We start from the raw sequence: 21,355 nt of genomic DNA on the forward strand, positions 1-21,355 counted from the left end.
ATATCTGAGAAAGGAGGAAGCATCCTTCGAAGAGGTTTTGTGTTAAGCTACTTTATCTACCTGGAATTGTCATTTGAATTATTATTATTTTTTATTCAGAGCTTGCAAAAAGAAAACCAGCCTGTCTAGTGTCTGATTTTTTATGTAAGTTGGGAGTCTGTTCCACAGAACCAAGCAGAAGAAATAAGCCAGGGTGATGATGCCTTGGCTGAGGAGGGCCTGTGATGGAGGGAAAAAAATAATAGGCTCAGTCAGTCTTTGTGGTCCAGAGCTCTGGGAAAGTTTGAAGAGGTCATTCTAAAGTGTGTCTCCCCTATTAATAAGACAAGGAAGCTTATAGGCCTGGACTAGGACAAATAAAGATGCTCTGATCAAATGACAGAGGCAATGATGTCTTCTGGGATAGGAAATTACAAACAATCCAGAGACTTCCCACTGGTGGTCTAGTAGTTGAGTTTCCGTGCTTCCAAGGCATGAGTTGCAGATTCTAGACCTGGTCAAGGAAGTAAGATTCCACATGCTGGGCAGTACAGTCAAAAAACAAACAAGAAACAAGAAAACAACCCCCCTCCCCACAACAAACAGTAAAAACAATCTAGTGCTAATTCAGAGGCAGTGTATCTTAAAGATGTTAAGTATCTTAAATTCTTGATGAAACTATAACACAGAGAATTCTTACCTCACTTTTGTAATGTTGAAAAACCACAAAGAAATACTGAGTTACTAAGGAACCAGCTATGATAACCTCCACAAATTATACCTTTGTTCAGTGCCAACTATGTGTTCAATGGCAAATACAGTACACCCTTCTTCAGTTTCCAGTCCTTCTTGCCATGTAAATTAAGTCAACAAAAATAATTTCTTATTATTTTTCCTCTCTGATATAAAAAAATTCCATTAAAAGTATGTGACTAGCAGACTGCTAGCAGAATCTTCTAGTAGTTAGCTTAATGAACCTGCCAGGTGTCACATATTCCTTTTGTAGATAAAACTGATGGGTAGTGATCTGTGGCAGGACAGCGTGGCTAGTTTGAGGAAAGATCTGGAAACATGACCTAACCTCGAAAAGCCTTGAAATTCCAGAGCTGCTGCTCTCTTGTGAGTGAGTCTGAGTCTGAAGTCGGTGGTGCCACTGATGCAAAACCTCGTATTCCTTCCTCTTGTCCACAGGGATGTGGGGCTGCGTGCTTTGGTTCTGAACCCTGACAGGTACCTGTAGCTTTTTTTCGGTTAATGTTTGTTGTTTTATTTGGAGGCTCCGGGTCTTAGTTATGGCATGTAGGATCCTTCATCTTCATTGTGCTGGAAGTGTGGAGTCTTAGCCAGTGGAGCACCAGGGAAGTGCCAGCACCTGTAGCTTTGAACTGCTACCTACTTCCTTCGCTCTGGGTTAATTCCCCTCCCTCTTTTCTATGGATCATCCTTCAGTTCATATTTCTTTCTAGATTTCTTTAGTTAAAATCCCACATTTCCTCTTTAACCTTAACCGCTGTTCTCCTATCTTTTAGTTGAATTTCTTTCAGCTTGGGTGCTTGCCATAAGGGTCTGACTTATTTATAGTTATTTACGTTCTTTTTTTAAAATTCCACATACATTATGGTTTTTCATTTTCAATATCATAGCACTATATTCCCACAGGGCAGGGGTCTGTCAAGTTCATTTTCTTCATAAAAATCTGCACACACAGAATTACCTAAAAAGAATGACTTGCTGAATATCCTTGAAATTCTGGTCCTGCTTTTCTCTGCATTGCTCAAATCAGTCAGACAGCCACAGTCTTTACTGAGCACCTACTGTGTGCCCACAACTATACCAATGACATACACATTGAAATGTAAGGTAGAAAGTTCTGCCTTTAAGGAATTGAAATATGGTTCAGATGATAACATTTGTAATTACTAAATGACTGGATGGTCTATACTTATTCACTTATGTGATGTTATCGTATGTTCATTTCTTCAACAAGTATTTATTAAGTCCTGCTTTATGCCAGAAATTTCTTCTAGATGTTAGGGGGAATGTGTGTGTGTGTGCTCAGTCATGTCCAACTCTTTGCAACCCCATGGACTGTAGCCCTCCAGGCTCCTCTCTCCATGGAATTCTCCAGGCAAGATTACTGGAGTGGGTTGCCATTTGCTACTCCATGGGATGGATCTTCCCAACCCAGGGGTCAAACCTATGTCTCTTGCGTCTCCTGCATTGGCAGGCAGATTTTTTTACACTGCGCCACCTGGGAAGCCTGATTAGGGAGATAGCCTTTAACAAAAGAGACAAATTTCTTTCCCTCATGGAGTTTGCTTCCTGTTGGAGGAAGGCAATAGTAAGCAAACATGTACATATGTACATATACATATATAGTATGCAAATATGCAGGGTGGTGATAATCACTTTAAAGGAAAAGGAGGCAGGGTCAGGGGATAGAGATCACCCACGGGAGGTGGGTCCTCTTTTATGCAAGTCAGACGGGTCTTGCTTATGGGTAGCATTTGAACAGAGACCTGAATTAAGTTATACATTTGGGGAGGGATCCAGGCAGTGGAATATGAAGAGCAAAAGCATCAAGAAGCTCATTGGCATGTTGGTTTTTCATTTTTTTAAAATATAATTTTATTTATTTATTTGGCTGTACCAGGTCTTAGTTGCAACACATGGGATCTTCAATCTTTGTTGTGGCATGTGGGATCTTTATTTGAGTTAGGGCTAGGTTTAGTTGCAGCATGCAAACTCTCAGTTGAAGCATCTGAGATCAGGTTCCCTGACCAGAGATCAAACTGGGACCCGTGCATTGGGAGTGTGAAGTCTTAGCCACTGGACCACCAGAGAAGCCCCTCCTTGGCATGTTTACGGAGGGGCAAGACGGCCAGTGTGGCTGTAGCAGAGAGAAGGGGGAAGTGTCAGGCCATGAGGCCAAAGAGGGAGTTGTGGGCAGAGGCTGGTGCTGGAAGGCCCAGATCATCTGGGTGTAGACTGTGGATCTGGAGTTCAGGCAACAGAGTGGCTCTGGAGTGCTATTTGGAGCTGTGAGACTGAAATAAATATTTTTAGATAGAGAAGGGAAGAGGGCCAAGGACATAGCCCTGGGGTGGTTCCCAACAGTTGAAAATTGGAACTGGGAGAAGGGACCAATGAATGAAACTGAGGGGGTGCCGTCAGCGAGTAGGCGGAGCCCCGAGGAGTGTGGTGTCCAGGAAGCTGGGGACTCAGTTCCGGAATAATAACGTCACTGACCGTGTCGGATACTGTTGATTAGGTTTGGCCATACGGAAGCCATCGGTGATCTTGGCAAAAGAAATGTCTGTGGAAGGACAGGTTCACAAGATGGTCTGATAAAGTTTAAGAGGAAACGGAGGACAGGAGGTAGGGAGAAGGAATTTTAAAAGTTCACAGCCTCTCTGAAAAGACTTTATGTGTTTATTTTTTGGCTGTGCTGGGTCTTGGCTTCTGCAATGCAGGCGGTCTCTAGTTGCGGCTGGTGGGGGCTTCTCCTGCTGCGGAGCACGGGCTCTAGCACGTGGGTTCGGTAGTTGTGGTGCATGAGCTCAACGGCCCCACAGCATGTGGAATCTTCCCTGTCCGGGGACTGAACCCGGGTCCCCTGCGTTGGCAGGCGGATTCTTAACCCCGGAAGCTCTAGGGAAATCCTAAAAGGTTCACAGCCTTTGAGAGTGTTCTCCGGAAGGGGATCACGGAAGCGGGGAGGACCCCGAGGGGGAGGTGGCACAACGGCAGGACCTTTAGGACTTCGTTACAGGCCTGGAGCTCCAGGGCCCCTCTTTCAGGGGGATGTGTCCTTGACAAACTTGGTCTCTTGGGGCCTTGGCATCATCAATGGAAAAATGGGGATGATGAAACCCACCTCTAATGGTGATCATAGGGAATCATATCTAATAAGTTTGTTACTGTAAACTGCCACATAAATGTGAGAGTCTTAGCATCCTTAGTGTGTGGTAGAAATCCTAAAGAAAGTTGAAATGACTTGGAGGAAGCTGAGTCCTGAAGACAGTGGGTGTGCATGACTGGGTGAGTTGAAGACCTTCATCGAAGGCACCGGGGAGGAGGGACCGTGCCGTGTGAAGGGGGAGCCAGTAGAAGGGCCAGAGTGGATCAGAGCATGAGTGGAGAGGAGAGGAACACCCAGCCGGATGGGGAGACTTGGATGAAGGATGCAGGGCTGGGCGGGCTCCAGAAGAGTCTGAGCCGGAGGGGCAGCAGGAGGGTGGCTCTGGGGGTTTGCCAGCAGGAGAGTTGGAAGGGGAAAGCTTGATATTTCTACATGCAGGGATGGCAGTAAGTTTTGCCTGTCTATGGAAGAGCTCCAACATCGGGAAGCAAGGGGGATGTTTTAGTTTGGTGGGAGAGGCAGGAGGAAGCAAAGGCAAGGAGGAAACAGGAGGTGAGGAACATAGGGGGCCAAGGAGGCCAGCTGGGAAAGTCCTTCCACAACCCAAGTGTGATGAGAGTCAGGGTTGATTGAAACTTCTTGTTTGGGAGTTTCTGTGCCTTTCAAGTCAGTGTGAACACTGTGGAGAAGGACAGTGCAGAACGAAGGTGTCTCCATACAGTTGACAGGTATTTACTGAGCACCTAGTATGTACTGTTGTTGTTCTCGGCCCTCGTCTGGGCCCTCTTCCAAGCGACGTTCTGAGCATGGACTGCATACCCTTGATGGCAGGAAGTGTGTGGGAGGAAGCCAAACTGTGAGAGCACTGGGCTGAAGTTTCCTTTTCTTTTCATCTTTGTGTTTTGTGAGGGATTATATCTTACCAGGATCCTGTGTATTCTTCTGTGCCTGTCATATAGTTTGCTCCATCAGTCTGTAAGATCTGTTAAATGAATTAGCCACATTAATCTCTTGCTGCAGTTTTTTTTTTTTTAAACCTGATTTGTCAGTAGACGTTAATTACGAGTCTTAAAAATGTTCCCATGGCAGCTGTGGTTAGAATGCATGATCTGAGTTGGCTTGTCAAACTAGAATACTATTAAATTGAACCCCCACTCCACCATTCGTGTGACATTCATGCAAGTAAACATAAATAGAAGATATTAATTAAGATGCATAAAACATATAGAGACACACAGCTCTTTCCCTTCGGCACGCCACTGAAGATCCTGGTGTCGCCATGGGCCGCCGCCCCGCCCGGTGTTACCGGTATTGTAAGAACAAGCCGTACCCAAAGTCCCGCTTCTGCCGAGGTGTCCCTGATGCTAAGATCCGCATCTTCGACTTGGGGCGTAAGAAGGCCAAAGTGGATGAGTTCCCACTCTGTGGCCACATGGTGTCAGATGAGTATGAGCAGCTCTCCTCTGAAGCCCTGGAGGCTGCCCGTATTTGTGCCAACAAGTACATGGTGAAAAGCTGTGGCAAAGATGGTTTTCACATCCGAGTGCGGCTCCACCCCTTCCATGTCATCCGCATCAACAAGATGTTGTCTTGCGCTGGAGCTGATAGACTCCAGACAGGTATGCGTGGTGCCTTTGGAAAGCCCCAGGGCACAGTGGCCAGGGTCCACATTGGCCAGGTCATAATGTCCATCCGCACCAAGCTGCAGAACAAGGAGCATGTGATTGAAGCCCTCCGCCGGGCCAAGTTCAAGTTCCCTGGCCGTCAGAAGATCCACATCTCCAAGAAGTGGGGATTTACCAAGTTCAATGCGGATGAATTTGAGAACATGGTGGCAGAAAAGCGACTCATCCCGGACGGCTGTGGGGTCAAATACATCCCTAATCGTGGTCCCCTGGACAAATGGCGGGCCCTGCACTCATGAGCATCAGCTCTGTTCCCTCCTTAATCACGCTCACCAATAAATGCTATTTCCTGTCAAAAAAAAAAAAAAACATATAGAGACACACGGATTCAAAATAAAGGGGAAAAAGGGTTCCATTCCTGACAATCTGTCTTAAGGAAATTGGTTTTAGTACATGAAAGGTTTTAGGACTCAGTGAAGGGCACTGCAGAGTTATTTATATCAGTGAAGTAAGCTGTTTTCTATTTCTAATCTGTGGGAAGTGCTGGTTTGATCCTTACCAGGGGAACAGGAAGGCAGGGGGCCTGGTCGCTGTCACTCATTGCTCCTCCTTGGCACCGGGGAGCCTCTCAGATGACCACGTAACAGTGGTGTAGAAGACCACATAACTGCTCCTGGAGAATTAGGTGAGAATGGACAGACACATGAATGAGAGAACTCTTGAATTGGCTAAAAACTGACTTTAAGCATGAGATAATGAACACTCTCTAATTTGTGAGCTATAGTTTTAAGTAATTCATCAGGACTAGGGCGCTGGTTTTAATGGCTTGTTTGGTGACAGTACGCAACTATTCACAGTAGAATTTTATAGACAGTATCCTTCTAATTGATGTCATTAAAACGAGGGACTTGGGTTTGTGTTCTAAAGCACACGTCCAGTGGTTCAGATTAACATCAAGCAATGGTTTCAGAGGTTGAAACCAAATGTGTACAAGAGTAAACATTTCCCTTTCAGAGCAAAATAATTTGAATGCAAGTGAGCAGGCATCAGCTACAGGTTAATTTTGACATTGATGTCCAGAAGGCATCACCCATGAGCCCACTTTATGAGCCATAGTCTAATATCGTCTCTCTGTGCTCATGTCAGAAAGAACCAAGTTACCTGCTTGAGCCCAGACTTGTACTGAGTGGCCAGAACCCGAGGCTGAGGTCAGCCCCATCTGGAACTGTGTGAAGGGTGCATTGAAACAGCGAGCTTCTCAGAACTGCGGTCACTGTGGATCTGAGCCAAAACAGGAGCGTGTCACAGCCAGTTTCTCTTTCTATCAAGTATTGATCAGTGGCTTTTAAAAGGGGAGGGGCCTTGTAAAGTAATTAGCCTCCAACTAATAAAAATAAATGGAAAAAAAAATAAAAGGGGAGGGGTCTTCACCAAATGGTTTAGTTCCTGGGTCACTTCTCTGTCTTCCTGTCTGGTTTTATGAGCACAGGAAACAGAATACAGGGTGATACCTTCTACTGGAAAGAGAAGACACGCCCTTGCTCTCCAACAGAAGTAAAATCTTCTGACCCAGAAGCAAGAGGAAAAGTCTGTACAAGGAAGCATTTGTATCATCTTCAGGCATATTAAAGATTGAGTGAATTGACTAAGTCAGTGAAAAACACTATAAGGTGGGTTATGTGTTAAACAGGCTGACATGAAGTCATTTTACGTTCCCATATTATTCCAAAAGGATGGAGATATTTCTTTTCTAGCTGGGGAGAAAAAAAAATCTTTCACACATTAGTCTTTCTTTCATTTAGCATATTGGGTATTTTTTTTTTTTTCCTTTTGTCTTGCCAGTAGAGTTAAAACTGGTGGAGTCCCTCGGCATGTGTCATAGTAGTAAAGCAAAGAGATTGTTACAGTGATGCTCACATTTATTTAAGTACCTTTTGTTTCTTTTTTGCTGCACCTTATGTCATGCAGAATCGTAGTTCCCCAACCAGGGATCGAACCTGTGCCCCTTGTAGTGGAAGTGCATAATCCTAACCACTGGATCTCCAGGGAAGTCCCAGTGCTTTTCTTAAAACACTAGTTTTTTTCTCCTCTTACTTTTGTTCTTTTTTTTCTTTTAGTTTAGTTATTCCCTGGCAAGAAGAGGTAGCTCAGTTTGTTACTCTTCTTCAGCCAGAAGAATACAGTGAAATATTTGCATCCAAATCTTTATTTTATCCAGGAAATTAATTAATAGGAATGTTTTTATCTTTATTAACTTATGGGATAAGACTCACTGGACAACGAATTGGACTCATGGTGAATTGTGTTAAAAATTAGAAAAATGTTCTCAACAACAGAGATAGTTGAGCTCCCAAATGAACATCTATAGGTTGTTTATCAGGGACTAGGTCTTTTTATCCTAATGTATAGGTACCTGGCAGGTGGTAGTTAATTCTAATGTTTAGAAGGAATAAATGAACTGTGAAGTGATTGCTAAACCCAAGAAAGCACCCCACATATAAGCATTTATTTTTTCCCTTTAGTGTACTCGGATGATGACCTGAGAATAATATGAAATGAAATGCAAATCTTTTGTTTCATTTTGATCAGTGTCAGCCTCCCCAGGCTGTGTCTCCAAGTGGCCCTTGGTTGGCATGAGCTGCCTCAAACCAGATCTTTGTGTCCTTTCCTTTGCTCTTTACAGAGCTGGAAGAACCAGCTGAGACCAGTGTCACCGCATTATCCAGCACTTATTCTTACCGAAAGTAGAGGGATCTCCTCCCTCAGAACCTGTAGAGGGTTGAACAGATAGATACAGCCTCTTGGTTCAGTTTGCTCATTTCACCCGAATGAATTTGATCATATCCTTAGTGACAGCAGACGTTGTCATTTTGATAACTTGAGGCAGCTGACTGTGTCTCAGTCGGATGTACAGTTTTTTAATTTGTCTGGACATGGCTTCTGCAGGACGTGAATCACAGCCTCTCGTTGCACACGGAGACCCCATCAGCCTCTTATGTGTCTGGGACGTTTGTCTGTAACGTGGCTGCACCACCGCTTTCAGACACGAGGGGAGTCTGAGGGGAGCTTCGTTGATGCTTCGTGTGCAAGATCTGCTCCCTTTTGCACATATAAGAGGTTTATAAACTCTAAAGAGTTTATGTGTGACACTGTTTCTTTTGTCTTTACCCAAGACAAGTTTAGCCAGTGTCTTTGGGGCCTGTTTTTGACCTAAGGTCACCTGTGTTGTGACATGTTTATAAGCCTTGGCCAGGCCACTCCTTGTAGGCATTCCACAGGTACTCTGAAAGCTCCAAGTTTCTATAGTGATTCTAGGCGGGGTCTTAGTCCTGAGAAAAGCACAGTGGGGACAGTGAGTCCCCAGAGACACTGGAGGTGTCCCCTGGTCATGCGGAACACTTTCAAATGGGCCCAGTGCCCAGCCAGCTAGGCTCCTCTGGACACCAGATCCTGGACGTCCTTCTCTTCCTGAACCCTGTACTGGCCTGGTGGGTAAGGTGGGTCAGGCTTCCGAGATCAGAAGAGGCGGTGGAATGGAAATGTTACTTTTTATTATTATTATTATTAATTTATTTAGCTGTGCCAGGTCTTAGTTGCAGTATGTGGGATTCCTTGACAGGGGGTCGAACCTGGGCCCCCTGCACTGGGAACTTGAAAGCCCCAAAACACTACATCTTCTTAATCCATTCTTTTGAAATATTCCTGTCTTCATGGTTAATTACGTGTCTTTTAGGGATTTAAGGGGCTTCCCAGCTGGCTCAACTAGTAAAGAATCCACCTGCCAATGCAGAAGCCACAGGAGACCCAGGTTCAATCCCTGGGTCAGGAAGATCCCCTGGAGGAGAGCATGGCAACATACTCCAGTATTCTTATCTGGAGAATCTATGAACAGAGGAGCCTGGTGGGCTACAATCCATAGGGTTGCAAAGAATCAGACAAGACTGAAGTGACTGAGCACATTTAGGGGTTTCATGCGATGCATTTAGCAAGAGAATAAATATCGCTGGTCACAAGAGTCTTATTCTTCAAGGACTCTAACTTTGATACCGCACTTACCTTGTGGATCATTATCAATACTTTGTTGATCTGAGCTGGTGCAGACTGTTCAGTCAATTAAGAAGGAACTTGAACTTGCCGGTGTGGTCACTGTGTTGGTAGCTTTGAAATTTGTGCTCCATTCTGCATCTGCGGCAGCTTAGGAAAGCCACTGCATCTTTCCATGCCTCCATTTCATACCTCTTAAACTACAGCAGGAACACTAATCCTGAGATATTAAGAATGCCAATAATACCTTATGTTATGTAACGTGACAGTTCTATGACTGAATGTTGGTGTGATCTCAATTTAAATGTGGGGGGGCTTCCCTGGTGGTCCAGTGGTTAAGACTCTGCACTTCCAATGCAGGGGGTGTGGGTTGGATCCCCGGTAGGGGAACTAAGATCCCACAGGCTGCAGGGTGTGGCCAAAAATTTGCATAGATAACTAACACTTGTCAATGTGAAAGAAGAGGAAAGGGCTTGGAAGAGCTAAGGAACAGGACCAAGTCCTCAAACCCAGTGGGTTGCAAAGCCAGGACTGGAATCCAGCTCTGATGTCCCGGCCTGAGCTCCTGCCTGGCTGGGATGTCGTTGTGCAGTGGGCTGTCAGGTCTCTTGAGAAGGTGGCCAGTCTGACTTTGGGCACCTCTTCATGGGCTTCCCTTGTGACTCAGATGGTGAAGAATCTGCCTGCAATGCAGGAGACCTGGGTCTGATCCCTGGGTCAGGAAGAGCCCCTGGAGAAGGACATGTCAACCCACTCCAGTATTCTTGCCTGGAGGATCCCATGGACAGAGGAGCCTGGTGGGCTACAGACCACGGGGTCGCAAAGAGTTGGACACGACACGGGTGGGTGTGGGAGCCCTTCAAGTATTACAGTGCTTTGTCGTCTGTAGAAGGAGCCTCCTACGAGTGGACATTTGTTTTTCTGTCTTTCAATTTCAGAGAGAGGTAAATCCTGTTTCCACGAAACAAGACTTGTTTCGAGGCTTCATTTCCTACCCAGTGTGATTTGTCCCAGCAGCTCATCAGAGAATCTTAAAGTCTTACCTAAGGCCCCTGGGGCTCACTTCATTTATTTAACAGATAAAGAAACTGAAAACCAGTCCCTGCCATATTTTTTGTTTATCAGGTCAGATTTACCTTCCTAAGACATCCCTTTTTTTTCTCCTTCTTTGAGCTAATACGCTCTTTCTCTTCTCTCTAGCCACCCAACTTCTTGAAAGAGTCTCTTAGACTTGTAACCTCCGCTTCCTCACGCGCACTCACCCCTGGCCGCTTGCAGCCGCTCCGCTCAGCTGCTGGGAGGACCCGAGCCTCCCTCTGGCAGCCTCCTCCTGATCTCCAGCCTCAACTTCTCCAGGCACTGACCCTCTCAATTACGTCCTCTTGCCCCAGTCCTTGGCTTCTGCTGGATCCTACTCAGGCTTCCTCCCGCCTGTCTGACTGCTCCTCTTCCTCTGGCGCTTTATCTTTTAAACTCCCACCTCCTCCCACAAGTGGACGTCACCCAGCGCCCTGAACTCAGCTTTCCTCTCTCTGTTTCCTTGCCCTCTCATCTAAGCAATCATGTTGATTTTGTGATCAGCCCCTAAATCTCTCTCTCGTTTTTCAAGTCTTTATTGAACCTGCCACAATATTGCTTCTGTTGTTTATGTTCCGGGCTTTTGTTGGCCTTGAGGCATGTGGGATCCTAGCTTCCCGACCAGGGACTGAACCCACGTACTCTGCATTGGAAGGCAGAGTCTCAACCTCTGGATCATCAGGGAAGTCCTCCTCTCCAAATCTTTATCTTTCTTACTGCTGCTGCTGCTGCTAAGTCGCTTCAGTCGTGTCCAACTCTGTGTGACCCCATAGATGGCAGCCCACCAGGCTCCTCTGTCCCTGTGATTCCCCAGGCAAGAACACTGGAGTGGGTTGCCATTTCCTTCTCCAGTGCGTGAAAGTGAAAAGTGAAAGTGAAGTCGCTCAGTTGTGTCCGACTCTTAGCGACGCCATGGACTGCAGCCCACCAGGCTCCTTCATCCATGGGATTTTCCAGGCAAGAGTACTGGAGTGGGGTGCCATTGCCTTCTCTGATCTTTCTTCCTAATCATCTTCAATTTCCCCATCTTTTTATCCCTGAAACGAATGCCGCAAAATCCTTTTATAAAAACCATCCCTTCCTTGTGTTGACATAGGAAAGGGAGTGACACGCCAGGGTCACTAACTGTTCTTGTCCCCATCAGTCTCTTTCCTCTTAAAGTTCTCTTCACCCAGAGACTTTGATCATCTCACCACGATGGCTTTCCACTGTGTCACCCTTGTGGGGTTCTGGTTGTTACCCTGTCACTTACAGGTTTCTCAAAACCATGATCATCTTATCTTTATGTGTCTAATCTTGGCCCTGTCTCATCTTTACGTCTCCCTTCACTTTCTTACACACTTTCTAGTCCAGTAGTTCTCAGATGTGTTAGAGCCAGCACCCTTTCTTTTTAATAACAAAACTCTAATAGTCTCCCTTTACTATTCTGAAAAGAAATAATAAATTTTCTATATCTATCTAGATAGTCATTTCCAAAAGATTAATGCAATGTTAGGATTGGAGTATAAAGGAAAGGGAAAAATCAAATAACTTAATTTAAAAAAAATTATATTTATATATTTTAGTATCTAAATACTTGGGAAAGAGTAGGCTAGAAAACTAATGAACTAACCAGCTGCTCGAATGTTGTATAGAATCATCTCACGTGTGGCAGCTGCAAATTAAGATTGATCCAGATTGTGTGTTAAGAGACTCATACACCTAGAATGACATTGCTGTTAAAGATTTTCTAAAATGTACAGCTCTTGGTAAAATTCCTAACCAAAGTATATTCTCTTCCCTTGACTTCTGGGTAGTTTTATTCCTAGAAAATCCAGTGTGTTAAAACTTCAGGAAAAAAAAATCTTTATGTTTAAGTAGAGTTAGGTTGTGGGGTCAGGTAACTATAACCAGATTTTTTCACCTACTTGAATGCCTAATGGATTTTCCAAAAGGCCTGAGGGATGTGGGAAAACTGCATTGTGTAGGGCTGTTCCATGCATTGCAAGACTACTGACATCTGAAGTCCAGTAGTGCATCTTCCATGATGTGACAGTCAAAACCAAGCTCCCCCCGGGCCTGGCACTCCTTGTGTTGAGAAGCTCCGCTATAGCCAAGCTGTTCTTACTGCTCCCTGAGTGGGCCTTGTCCTTTGGTAGTTACACATTTCTTTTCATGCTGTGCCTTTTGCTTTCAGTATGCATCTTCCATTTCCATCTTTTGAAACCTCACCCACTTTTCTAGCTCAAATGGAACCTACTCCATTAAGCTTTCCTTCAGGAGGAATGTCTGGCATTTAAAATCTTGTAATACTCTGACTGCAACACTTTGCCGTTTTTAAAATATATTGCCTTGGGTTATGTCTAGGGCTTCCCTGGTTGCTCAGTTGGTAAAGAATCTGCCTGCAATGCAGGAGAGCCCAGTTTGATTCCTGGGTTGGGAAGATCCCCTGGAGGAGGATAGGCTACCCATTCCAGTATTCTTGCCTAGAGAATCCCCATGGACAGAGGAGTCTGGCAGACTACAGTCCATGGGGTTGCAAAGAGTTGGAGATGACTGAGCGACTAAGCACACACTTATGTCTAGGTGTTATCTCACCTACCAGCTTGTAAGATCCTTGAAGATATAGACCATATATTATGGGAGGTTATTTTCTTCAGTGTTTGTAGCAAAGTGCCCTCTACATAGTACATACCCAACTAATGTTTATTGGGTAAATGAATGGATAGTTTGTAAAGAATATTTGTAAGAGAAAAAATGAGAGATTGGTTCTGATTCTAGTATTTAAAACTTACTTTTTAAGTGATTTTTCCATTTTACCTTTAGGCCATAAGTTTCCCACAGTACAAATTAATGTCAGAAAAGCATACAAGTCTATGGGTCTGTAGGTTTGATCTGTATAAATTTTTGTGATAATTTATGGTGTGTGTTTGTTGGGATTATTGTTAAAGATAAGACCATTTTCTATCCAGAGCAAGAGTTTGGAGCAGAATTAAACCAGCATTCAAACATTATAGAGAAAATGTGGATAAAGTGCCTCCTTTTCATTCAGTTCTGAAATGCGCAGATAAAATCAACTTTTGAAGTCAATCAGGATGCCCGTGCAATTTCCCTCGTTTTCCCTCTTTACTCAGAAACCTCAAAACCACTATGGGTAATTCCCTCAAGATCGACTTCTAACACATAAGCTCTAAAGAGTAAGCAAGATTTCCAAGAACTGAATGCCTTCAGCTTTTTCTCTTCATACTCCGTTTTTGAGCATCTGTCTCCAAGGACATGAGCTTGGAAAGCCCAGGGCTCACTCCCCACCCACCTTTCATCTCTAACTAGAGGCGCATGAAGCATTTGTGCAGTCTCTCCTGCCACGGCTGCATTTTCTGTCATCTTAACTCCATCACCAATCCTTGGCCCCCTAACAATATCCGTATGAAAGAAATCAGACCCCTTCGACAATGAAAAACACATTTAAGCTACTGCACACCACCGTTGCCACTGGAAAAGTAGATATTACTTTTTTCTGTCAATCCAACTACAGCACTCTGGCAAATTGTAGTTTTGATGGCTGTGTTTTCATGTGTAAAATTATGAGTCAAGCCATAGGTGCTCATCCACAAAGGCATTGTTACTGTGGAGGATGGTGAAAAAATGAACAGCTCTTTGTTTACATATTTTTTTGAAGTAGAAAGTATTTGTCTTTGAATGTAAAGGCCATGTAAAGTGATCCAAGAAAGTGATATGGCCAAACGACATGATCAATTTTCATTCTTTTCTTTCCATCTCTTGACTCATATGCATTTGAACATATGATAGAAAAATCTTGATAGCAAAAGCTTTGACTTTGTCCAAACCAGTCAATGAAACAGCACCTCTTCTTGGTTTGGGAGATAAAATGGAGAATAAAGATGAGCTGTGTCTTCAGGGACCTCATGTAGAGTTGGAAAGTTGAGAAATACTTGCCAGGGGAGATTACAAAGAAAAGTATATAATACATGTCAGAAGAGTGACACTGATCAGAGTTCTTCAGATTTGGGGGACAAGATCGCTGTGGACACTGATACTCAGAAAAAGCATTGTGATCTCTTTCTGAGTCCACGATGGTCCTTTGATCAGATTGTTTTTCTTTGGTACCTGGAATACATCTCTTGGTCACTAGGTGCTTCCATTGGTGCTCAGACACTGTGTCTTCTGTAACATGGAGTTAGGGCATTAAAAATGTGTCACTTCCAGGCCTGTTCCTTTTCCTAACACACCTCTCTGAAAGCATGCCCCAAACTCTCTGTCGTTTTTACATTTGTTAGCTCAGGACTCTTAGGTACCATGGCTTTTGGGAGGGCAAAAGTTTCCATAGAAATGAAACGGATTTATTTTAACTTTCTACCTCTACCACCCAGGGAAATTTTTGTACGTTTTGTGGATTCAAGTCCCCAAAATAGAGATCTAACAAAAACTTACATAATAATGGTATTGTGGGAATTAAAATGGTATAGTTCTTCAGTTCTGCCAGTTAGAACCTGAGGAAAATAGAAAAGCAACCCAGGAGCTGTCTTAGGAAAGGGGGACACTGGACTGTCGGGAGTGGGGGTGGGAGAATACTGTACCTTCCCATTCTTTTTTCATTTTTTGATTGTGCTGGGTCTTCATTGTGTGCATGGGCGTCTCTCTAGTTGTGGTGTAAACCCATGGCATGTGGGATCTTAGTTCCCTGACCAGGGATTGAACCTGTGTGCCCTGTATTGGAAGGTGGATTCTTAAATGCTGTACCACCAGGGAAATCCACATACCCTCCCATTCTTTTTTAGCAAAAGTGTCTCAGTTTTTAAATTGGGATAGAGTGATTCCTAGGCATTGGCTTCACCAGATTTGTTACATCAAAAAGCAGATCCAGACTAGAGGAATTCCTGACTATAAAGAGTATGTGTGGCTTTTGTACAAAATTGCTACTGTCTGGGTGATGTTTATGGATATAAATCAGAGTATTATTCTATTTTAAGATTCCTATTAAGCAAGGTTTGTATAATGTGCATTTTTTTCCCCCTCTCCGGAACACAAGCGATACCTATACACCTGGCAGAGGCATCTTCAAAGCTAATTGAGTGGACTAGGCAAGAAGGTTATGTCGTATTCCATTGAGATTGGAAGCTGGCTGCTACTCTCTGTCAATGGTTAATTTTCCAGGCTTGCCTTCTTTTTCTCTATTGAGCTCTGGCCTTTTACTCTGAAAGATACACAGTAGAGGCTGGCTCTATTTATTAGGCTCTGTTCTTGCTTTATTGTTTCAGCCAGTATACTGTCAAAGTAAAACTTGGGTCAGCTCAGTTCAGTCACTCAGTCATGTCCGACTCTTTGCCATCCCATGGACTGCAGCACACCAGGCTTCCCTGTCTGTCACCAACTCCCGGAGCCTACTCAAACTCACGTCCATCGTGTCGGTGATGCCATCCAACCATCTCATCCTCTGTCGTCCCCTTTTCCTCCCACCTTCAATCTTTCCCAGCATCAGGGTCTTTTCCAATGAGTCTGTTTTTCGCATCAGGTAGCCAAAGTATTGGAGTTTCAGCTTCAGCATCAGTCCTTCCAATGAATATTCAGGACTGATTTCCTTTAGGATTGACTGGTTGGATCTCCTTGCAGTCCAGTGTTTTAAGAATGGCTCAGTGGGCAAAGAATCTGCCTGCAGTCCAGGAGACTCGGATTCGATCACCTGGTCCGGGAAATTCCCTGTAGAAGGAAATGGGAAATGGAAACCCACTCCACTATTCTTGCCTGGGAAATCCTATGGACAAAGGAGCCTGGTGGGCTCCAGTCCATGGGGTCAGACATGACTGAGTGACTCAGAGAGAGAGAGAGACAGGCAGAGAGAGTTAAGGAAATAAATCTGATCAAGGAAAGTAAGATATATATATATATATATATTTTAATTTAAGAAGACTCAACCAAAACCGGTTTGGCAACATAGTTTTCAGGCATGGTGAGGCTGTTTCCTGTTGTTTCTGTTTTTAAGGAATTTCAAGATTTCCAGTTTGTTTAACATTCCCTTGGATTGTTCGAAACAAAAAATGCCTTAGTGTTGGTTGGCGCAAAGAGATGTAAAAGTCTTTCTGGAAATGAAAGTGAGTGGAGAGATTTGTCTGCCCAATCCATCAGTAGACAGCAGACACAGGGTCAAAACTGAGAAACAAAATCTAGGTCTGGGGTGTAGGCAAGAGAGGCAGCGTTTCACTCCGGTGTGTATGATGTTGGAATTTCATTTCGTCTCCCCGCAAAAAAAGAACAGCCTTAGGTTTTTCTCCTGTTGTGCCAAGAACTCCCTCCCAAGCTTTCGATATATTCTACAGACCACACACAGGAGCAGGGCTGTCTGTCACAGAACCCAGATGCCCAGCTGTGGAAGATATTCTTTCAGCAGCATCCGTCTGTTTCTTGGCACGACTTAGAGGCTGTCTAAAGAAAACAGTCCTGGCCTGCCTGGTGCTGAGTACTGTGCCGCTTCTATCTGGTTCCCGCTCTCTGGGTCTGGACACTGCTTGCCATACATGGCTCTCTGTCTCTCTCTGCTTCAACTTTGTAATATTCCTGTGGACATCTCAGAAATTTTACTCTTTTTTTTTGGTTGTTTCTCAGCTGATTCAAAGAGAGGTGGTAGGTATTGGTAGGCAAAAAGCGCTAATATAGGGGAAAGAGGCTCTTTCTACAAAGTGCCAAGAATGCTGGCAAAATGAAAAGTAGTTTTCCTGGGTTCCTGTTCAAACTCAGTGATCTTTAACTGCCTGAAAGGGAGAAATGAGTTCATTTCCTAGCCAACCACTATAATAAAATTCAGATTCAGGGGCAACCTGGCATATTCTGTTCTTAGGGGAATATTCTTAGGCTTAAAGGGTGGTCTCCTTTGAGATCGCTATATTTTAATGGTTGTGTTCTTTGGTTGAAATCTTTATTTTTACAGCATTTGTGTTGTTCGTCTATGGCCCCGGAAGGATTTTATTTTTGTGTTATTTTGATTTTATTTTTAAGGTTAGCAGTTGAATGCTGTGAACATTTACTTAAGAGAGTGGTTCCCCCTTCCTCCCCACCTCCCCGCAACAACTGCCCTCTGCCAGCCCTCTGCCAGCACCCGCCCGCCGCCCCCCCCCCCCCCAACCTGCCAGTTGTGTCTGAAGTAATTTCCCAGAAGTACTGCTGTTGACTTTGGGAGATGCAGTATTTCAAGTTCTCAGTGTCTCTGTGTGTCTGTATTTGCCCTCCTATCTGACTGATAATTAGCTGTTACTTGCAAGCTCTGTTCATCTCCTGCCTCTTTCCTGACCTGCTCAGGGTATTAACACATGAGAGTCAAAGTGGGGGAGCCTTATGCATGGCGACAGGTGCTAATCTTCAGGGAAATTTCCCTTGCATTCTACCCATTAAGGGTACGGTACATAAAAATGGCTTAATGTCTCTTTGAAGGTGTCAGCAGGCATGTGTGGACCACACAGAATGGGTTTCACTGAGAGTAATAGAGTGAAATTGTCTGCATAATTATTTTCCTTGGATTGAGAATCAGCAGCCCTCTTTGGGTTCAGGAAATAAACCTCTGTTAAAACCATATGGCACTATTCTCAGAAGAGATGTTATTACAGGGCCACTTCCCTCTGAAATTTTGAGTCAGGAGTTCTTGAAAGGAGTCACACATGTCTGAGAACCAATGTCAAGTTTTCCGCCTCCGGCTCAGTTGTGAAAAAGTCAGAAGTTCTCTTGCCTTTTTCACAAATGCCACCGTGGTCAGCAGGTATAAGGTCTTGGGACGAGGCCCCCCGAGCTGCAGCGGGTCCAGACATCTCAGGTATAGATTCTTTGAATTATTATCTGGGCCAAAGGATTTTGTTCTTATAAGAAGGAAAAATCGCTCTTAATCTAGTGAAACGTGTGATTTGTCAACCCCAAAAGCGCATCTATTTTTTTTTTTTAATGTTGATTTTATTTTTTTGCCTGCACTATGAAGATCCCCTGGAGAAGGGAATGGCGAACCACTCCAGTATTCTTGCCTGGAGAATTCCGTAGACAGAGGAGGCTGATGGGCTACAGTCCATGGGGTCGCAAAGAGTCGGACATGACTGAGCGACTAACACTTTGACTTTGCTGCTGCCTGTGGGATCTTAATTCCCTGAGCAGGGATGGAACCTGGTGGAAGTGCAGAGTCTTAACCACTGGATCGCTGGAGAAGTCCCCTGAAAGCACCTCTTAAGATCAGGATAATTTCATTCTGTCTGCCCAAGCCTTTAATGCAGATTCAGTTGCTTTGCTATTTTTTCCCCCTTGTCTAGCATCAGTGGCTGTAACATTTTCCTCTGAACTACTTGCCACATTACTGATGTGCCCTGGAGATCACTGTCTTGGAAGGAAAGGTAAAGTGAATCAGAGTATGGTTTGCATAATGGTTAAGGGAATATTTAGGTGGAGAACTAGGTTGGTAAATAAATTAAATAATACTCGTAATACTTTTATATTATCCATATATGTGTATTTCAGTATTTAATGACACAATACAATGTGTACATTGTGATGAATCATTGTGCATTTTATCTTTTTTGAGGAGGGCAGGCTTCCTGTCTAGTGTTTGCTGTAAGAGGAAGAAAAGTTGATATTTGTTCGTTTTTGTTAGTAAGTATGAAATAGGATAAGAGTCTGTAGAGCTTTATCTGGCTCTTGGAAATACTAAGAAGCTTGAAAGTCTCCTTAAGTGTCAGACTCCCAGAGAGCGCTTCATAGAGATTAAGTCCAAATTTTCATTTCTTATCCAGAAAAAGAAGGGAAGATATGTGAGTTTACAAGGCTTTCCTATTGCCTTGGGTGTTTTTGTAATGAGGACTGTTTTTTACTAGAGAGAATGGTTGTTCACATATAGATTCTCTCAGGCGCTGGCCCATTTATTTATTCAACAGACACTTATTGGGTACTTTTTATTGGTGTATAGTTGCTTTGTAATGTTGTGTTAGTGTCTGCTATACTGGAAAGGGAATCATTTGTACATGTATCCCCTCTTTTTTAGATTTCTTTCCATTTAGGTCACCTTCGAGCACCAAGTGGAGTTCCCTGGGCTATACACTGGGGTCTCATTAGTTGTCTGTTTTATATATGATATTGTTAGTGTATGTATGTAGGTCCTGATCTCCTAGTTCATCCCATCCTTCCCCTCTTGATATCCATATGTTTGTTTGCTACATCTGTGTCTCTATTTCTGATTTGCAGATAAGTTCACCTGTACTATTTTTCTAGATTCCACATATAATGATATATGATATTGGTTTTTCTCTTTCTGACTTACTTCACTTTCTTTGATGGTCTCTAGTTCTATCCACACTGCAAATGACACTATTTCATTCCTTTTTATGGCTGAGTTACATTCCATTGTATATATGTACCTCTTCTTTATCCATTCCTCCGCTGATGGACATTTAGGTTGCTTCCATGTCCTGGCTATTATTCAAGCATGGTTTTGGAAGTCCTAGCCACCTGTATGTATTTTAAAAAGGCCTGTGGGAATGCACAGATGACTTAGTCATATAGATTGCCCAGAAGGCAGCTCAATCTGATAAGGGGAAAAAGCACGGGTGTTAAATGACTGTGGCTGTGTGATAGAAAATGGTAGGAAATGAGAAAGTGGCATAAGATAAGCATGAGAAGGTGGCAGCTAACGTGAAGGGAAGTTCAGGAACAGCTTCAGCTTGGGGGGTGGAGGGAAGGTTTTATGCATGTGAAGGCCTGTGAGCTGGATTTTTTTTTAACTATTATAAATTTATTTATCTGTGGCTGTGCTGGGTCTCTTTTGCTGTGTGTGGGCTTCTCATTGTGGAGACTTCTCTTGCTGCTGAACTGGGGCATTAGGTGCATGGGCTTCAGTAGGTTGGCACACGGGCTTAGCTGCCTCATGACATGTGGGATCGTCCCAGACCAGGGATCAAACCCATGTCCCCTGCATTGGCAGGCAGACTCTCTATCATTGGATCACCAGAGAAGCCTGAGAGCTGGATCTTGACTATCAGTAGTTAAACTTACTGGCAGAAATTCTTGAATATTCAATTCTAGGTAGATAGATAGTGACTTTCAGAAGACTTAACACTAAATCTCTTCTATTTTTATAATTGATTAGTAACTCCCCCCCTGCTAAACCACCCCCACCCCCCAATCCAAAAGCAGATATCTCTCTGTCTTGACTCTTTGCAGACCTATTGAGGGAAGTTACGGCCTGGTACTTTGGCTGGGGTGGTATTTTTCAGTTTTAATTCCCTTCTACATTCCTCTTTATTAATCCTTGACACTAGGGCTAAGTTCAAATAGCGCTTTGCCCCTTGTAGATACTCAGTTGAAGGTAATTCAATGGGACAAAGTAGATCAGGTAATTGAATTACCTTTCAAAATACACAGTGAAGTTTGTTTTTTCAGATTAGTATTAAGGAATGAAAATTTGTGCTGTGAACTGGTACTTAAAACTATCAACCAGTCTGAGGCCTCCATTCAAATTAACAGAAAAAAAGCCCATTGCGGAATCATAGAGGTGACCATCATGTTTTCTCAAGGGACATGATAAACTGCTCTAGAATTTAGCAACCTCTGGAGTTCAGTGTCCATGTAGGGAAAAGAAAAAGGTCTTAAGATCTTCAGGCCAACTTGGTGGCTCAGACTTTCTTTTCAAGGTCCTTTGATATATGTTTATTAGTTAAGTTTGCAGTTCTCTAAATGCTATCACTCCTACTATTTGTACTGGACCCCTGCCATGTCTCCATCCATAACAGATGGATTCTTTCCTTCCATC

At 43.7% G+C, this 21,355-nt stretch overlaps 2 protein-coding genes across 3 annotated transcripts in view; both read left to right on the top strand.

Annotated features, from left to right (window-relative positions):
• RUNX2 (RUNX family transcription factor 2) overlaps positions 1–21,355 on the top strand; it is a 232,936-nt gene that overhangs the window by 135,335 nt on the left and 76,246 nt on the right. The gene's annotated exons all lie outside the window — the stretch shown is intronic.
• On the top strand, positions 5,064–5,835 carry LOC122429552 (60S ribosomal protein L10). The gene has a single exon (XM_043449976.1). It carries the CDS (start codon positions 5,121–5,123, stop codon positions 5,763–5,765), a length of 645 nt encoding a protein of 214 aa, XP_043305911.1. The 5' UTR covers positions 5,064–5,120; the 3' UTR covers positions 5,766–5,835.

This window comes from Cervus canadensis, chromosome 28 (assembly GCF_019320065.1).
Source record: "Cervus canadensis isolate Bull #8, Minnesota chromosome 28, ASM1932006v1, whole genome shotgun sequence".
Taxonomy (NCBI): Eukaryota; Metazoa; Chordata; class Mammalia; order Artiodactyla; family Cervidae; genus Cervus; species Cervus canadensis.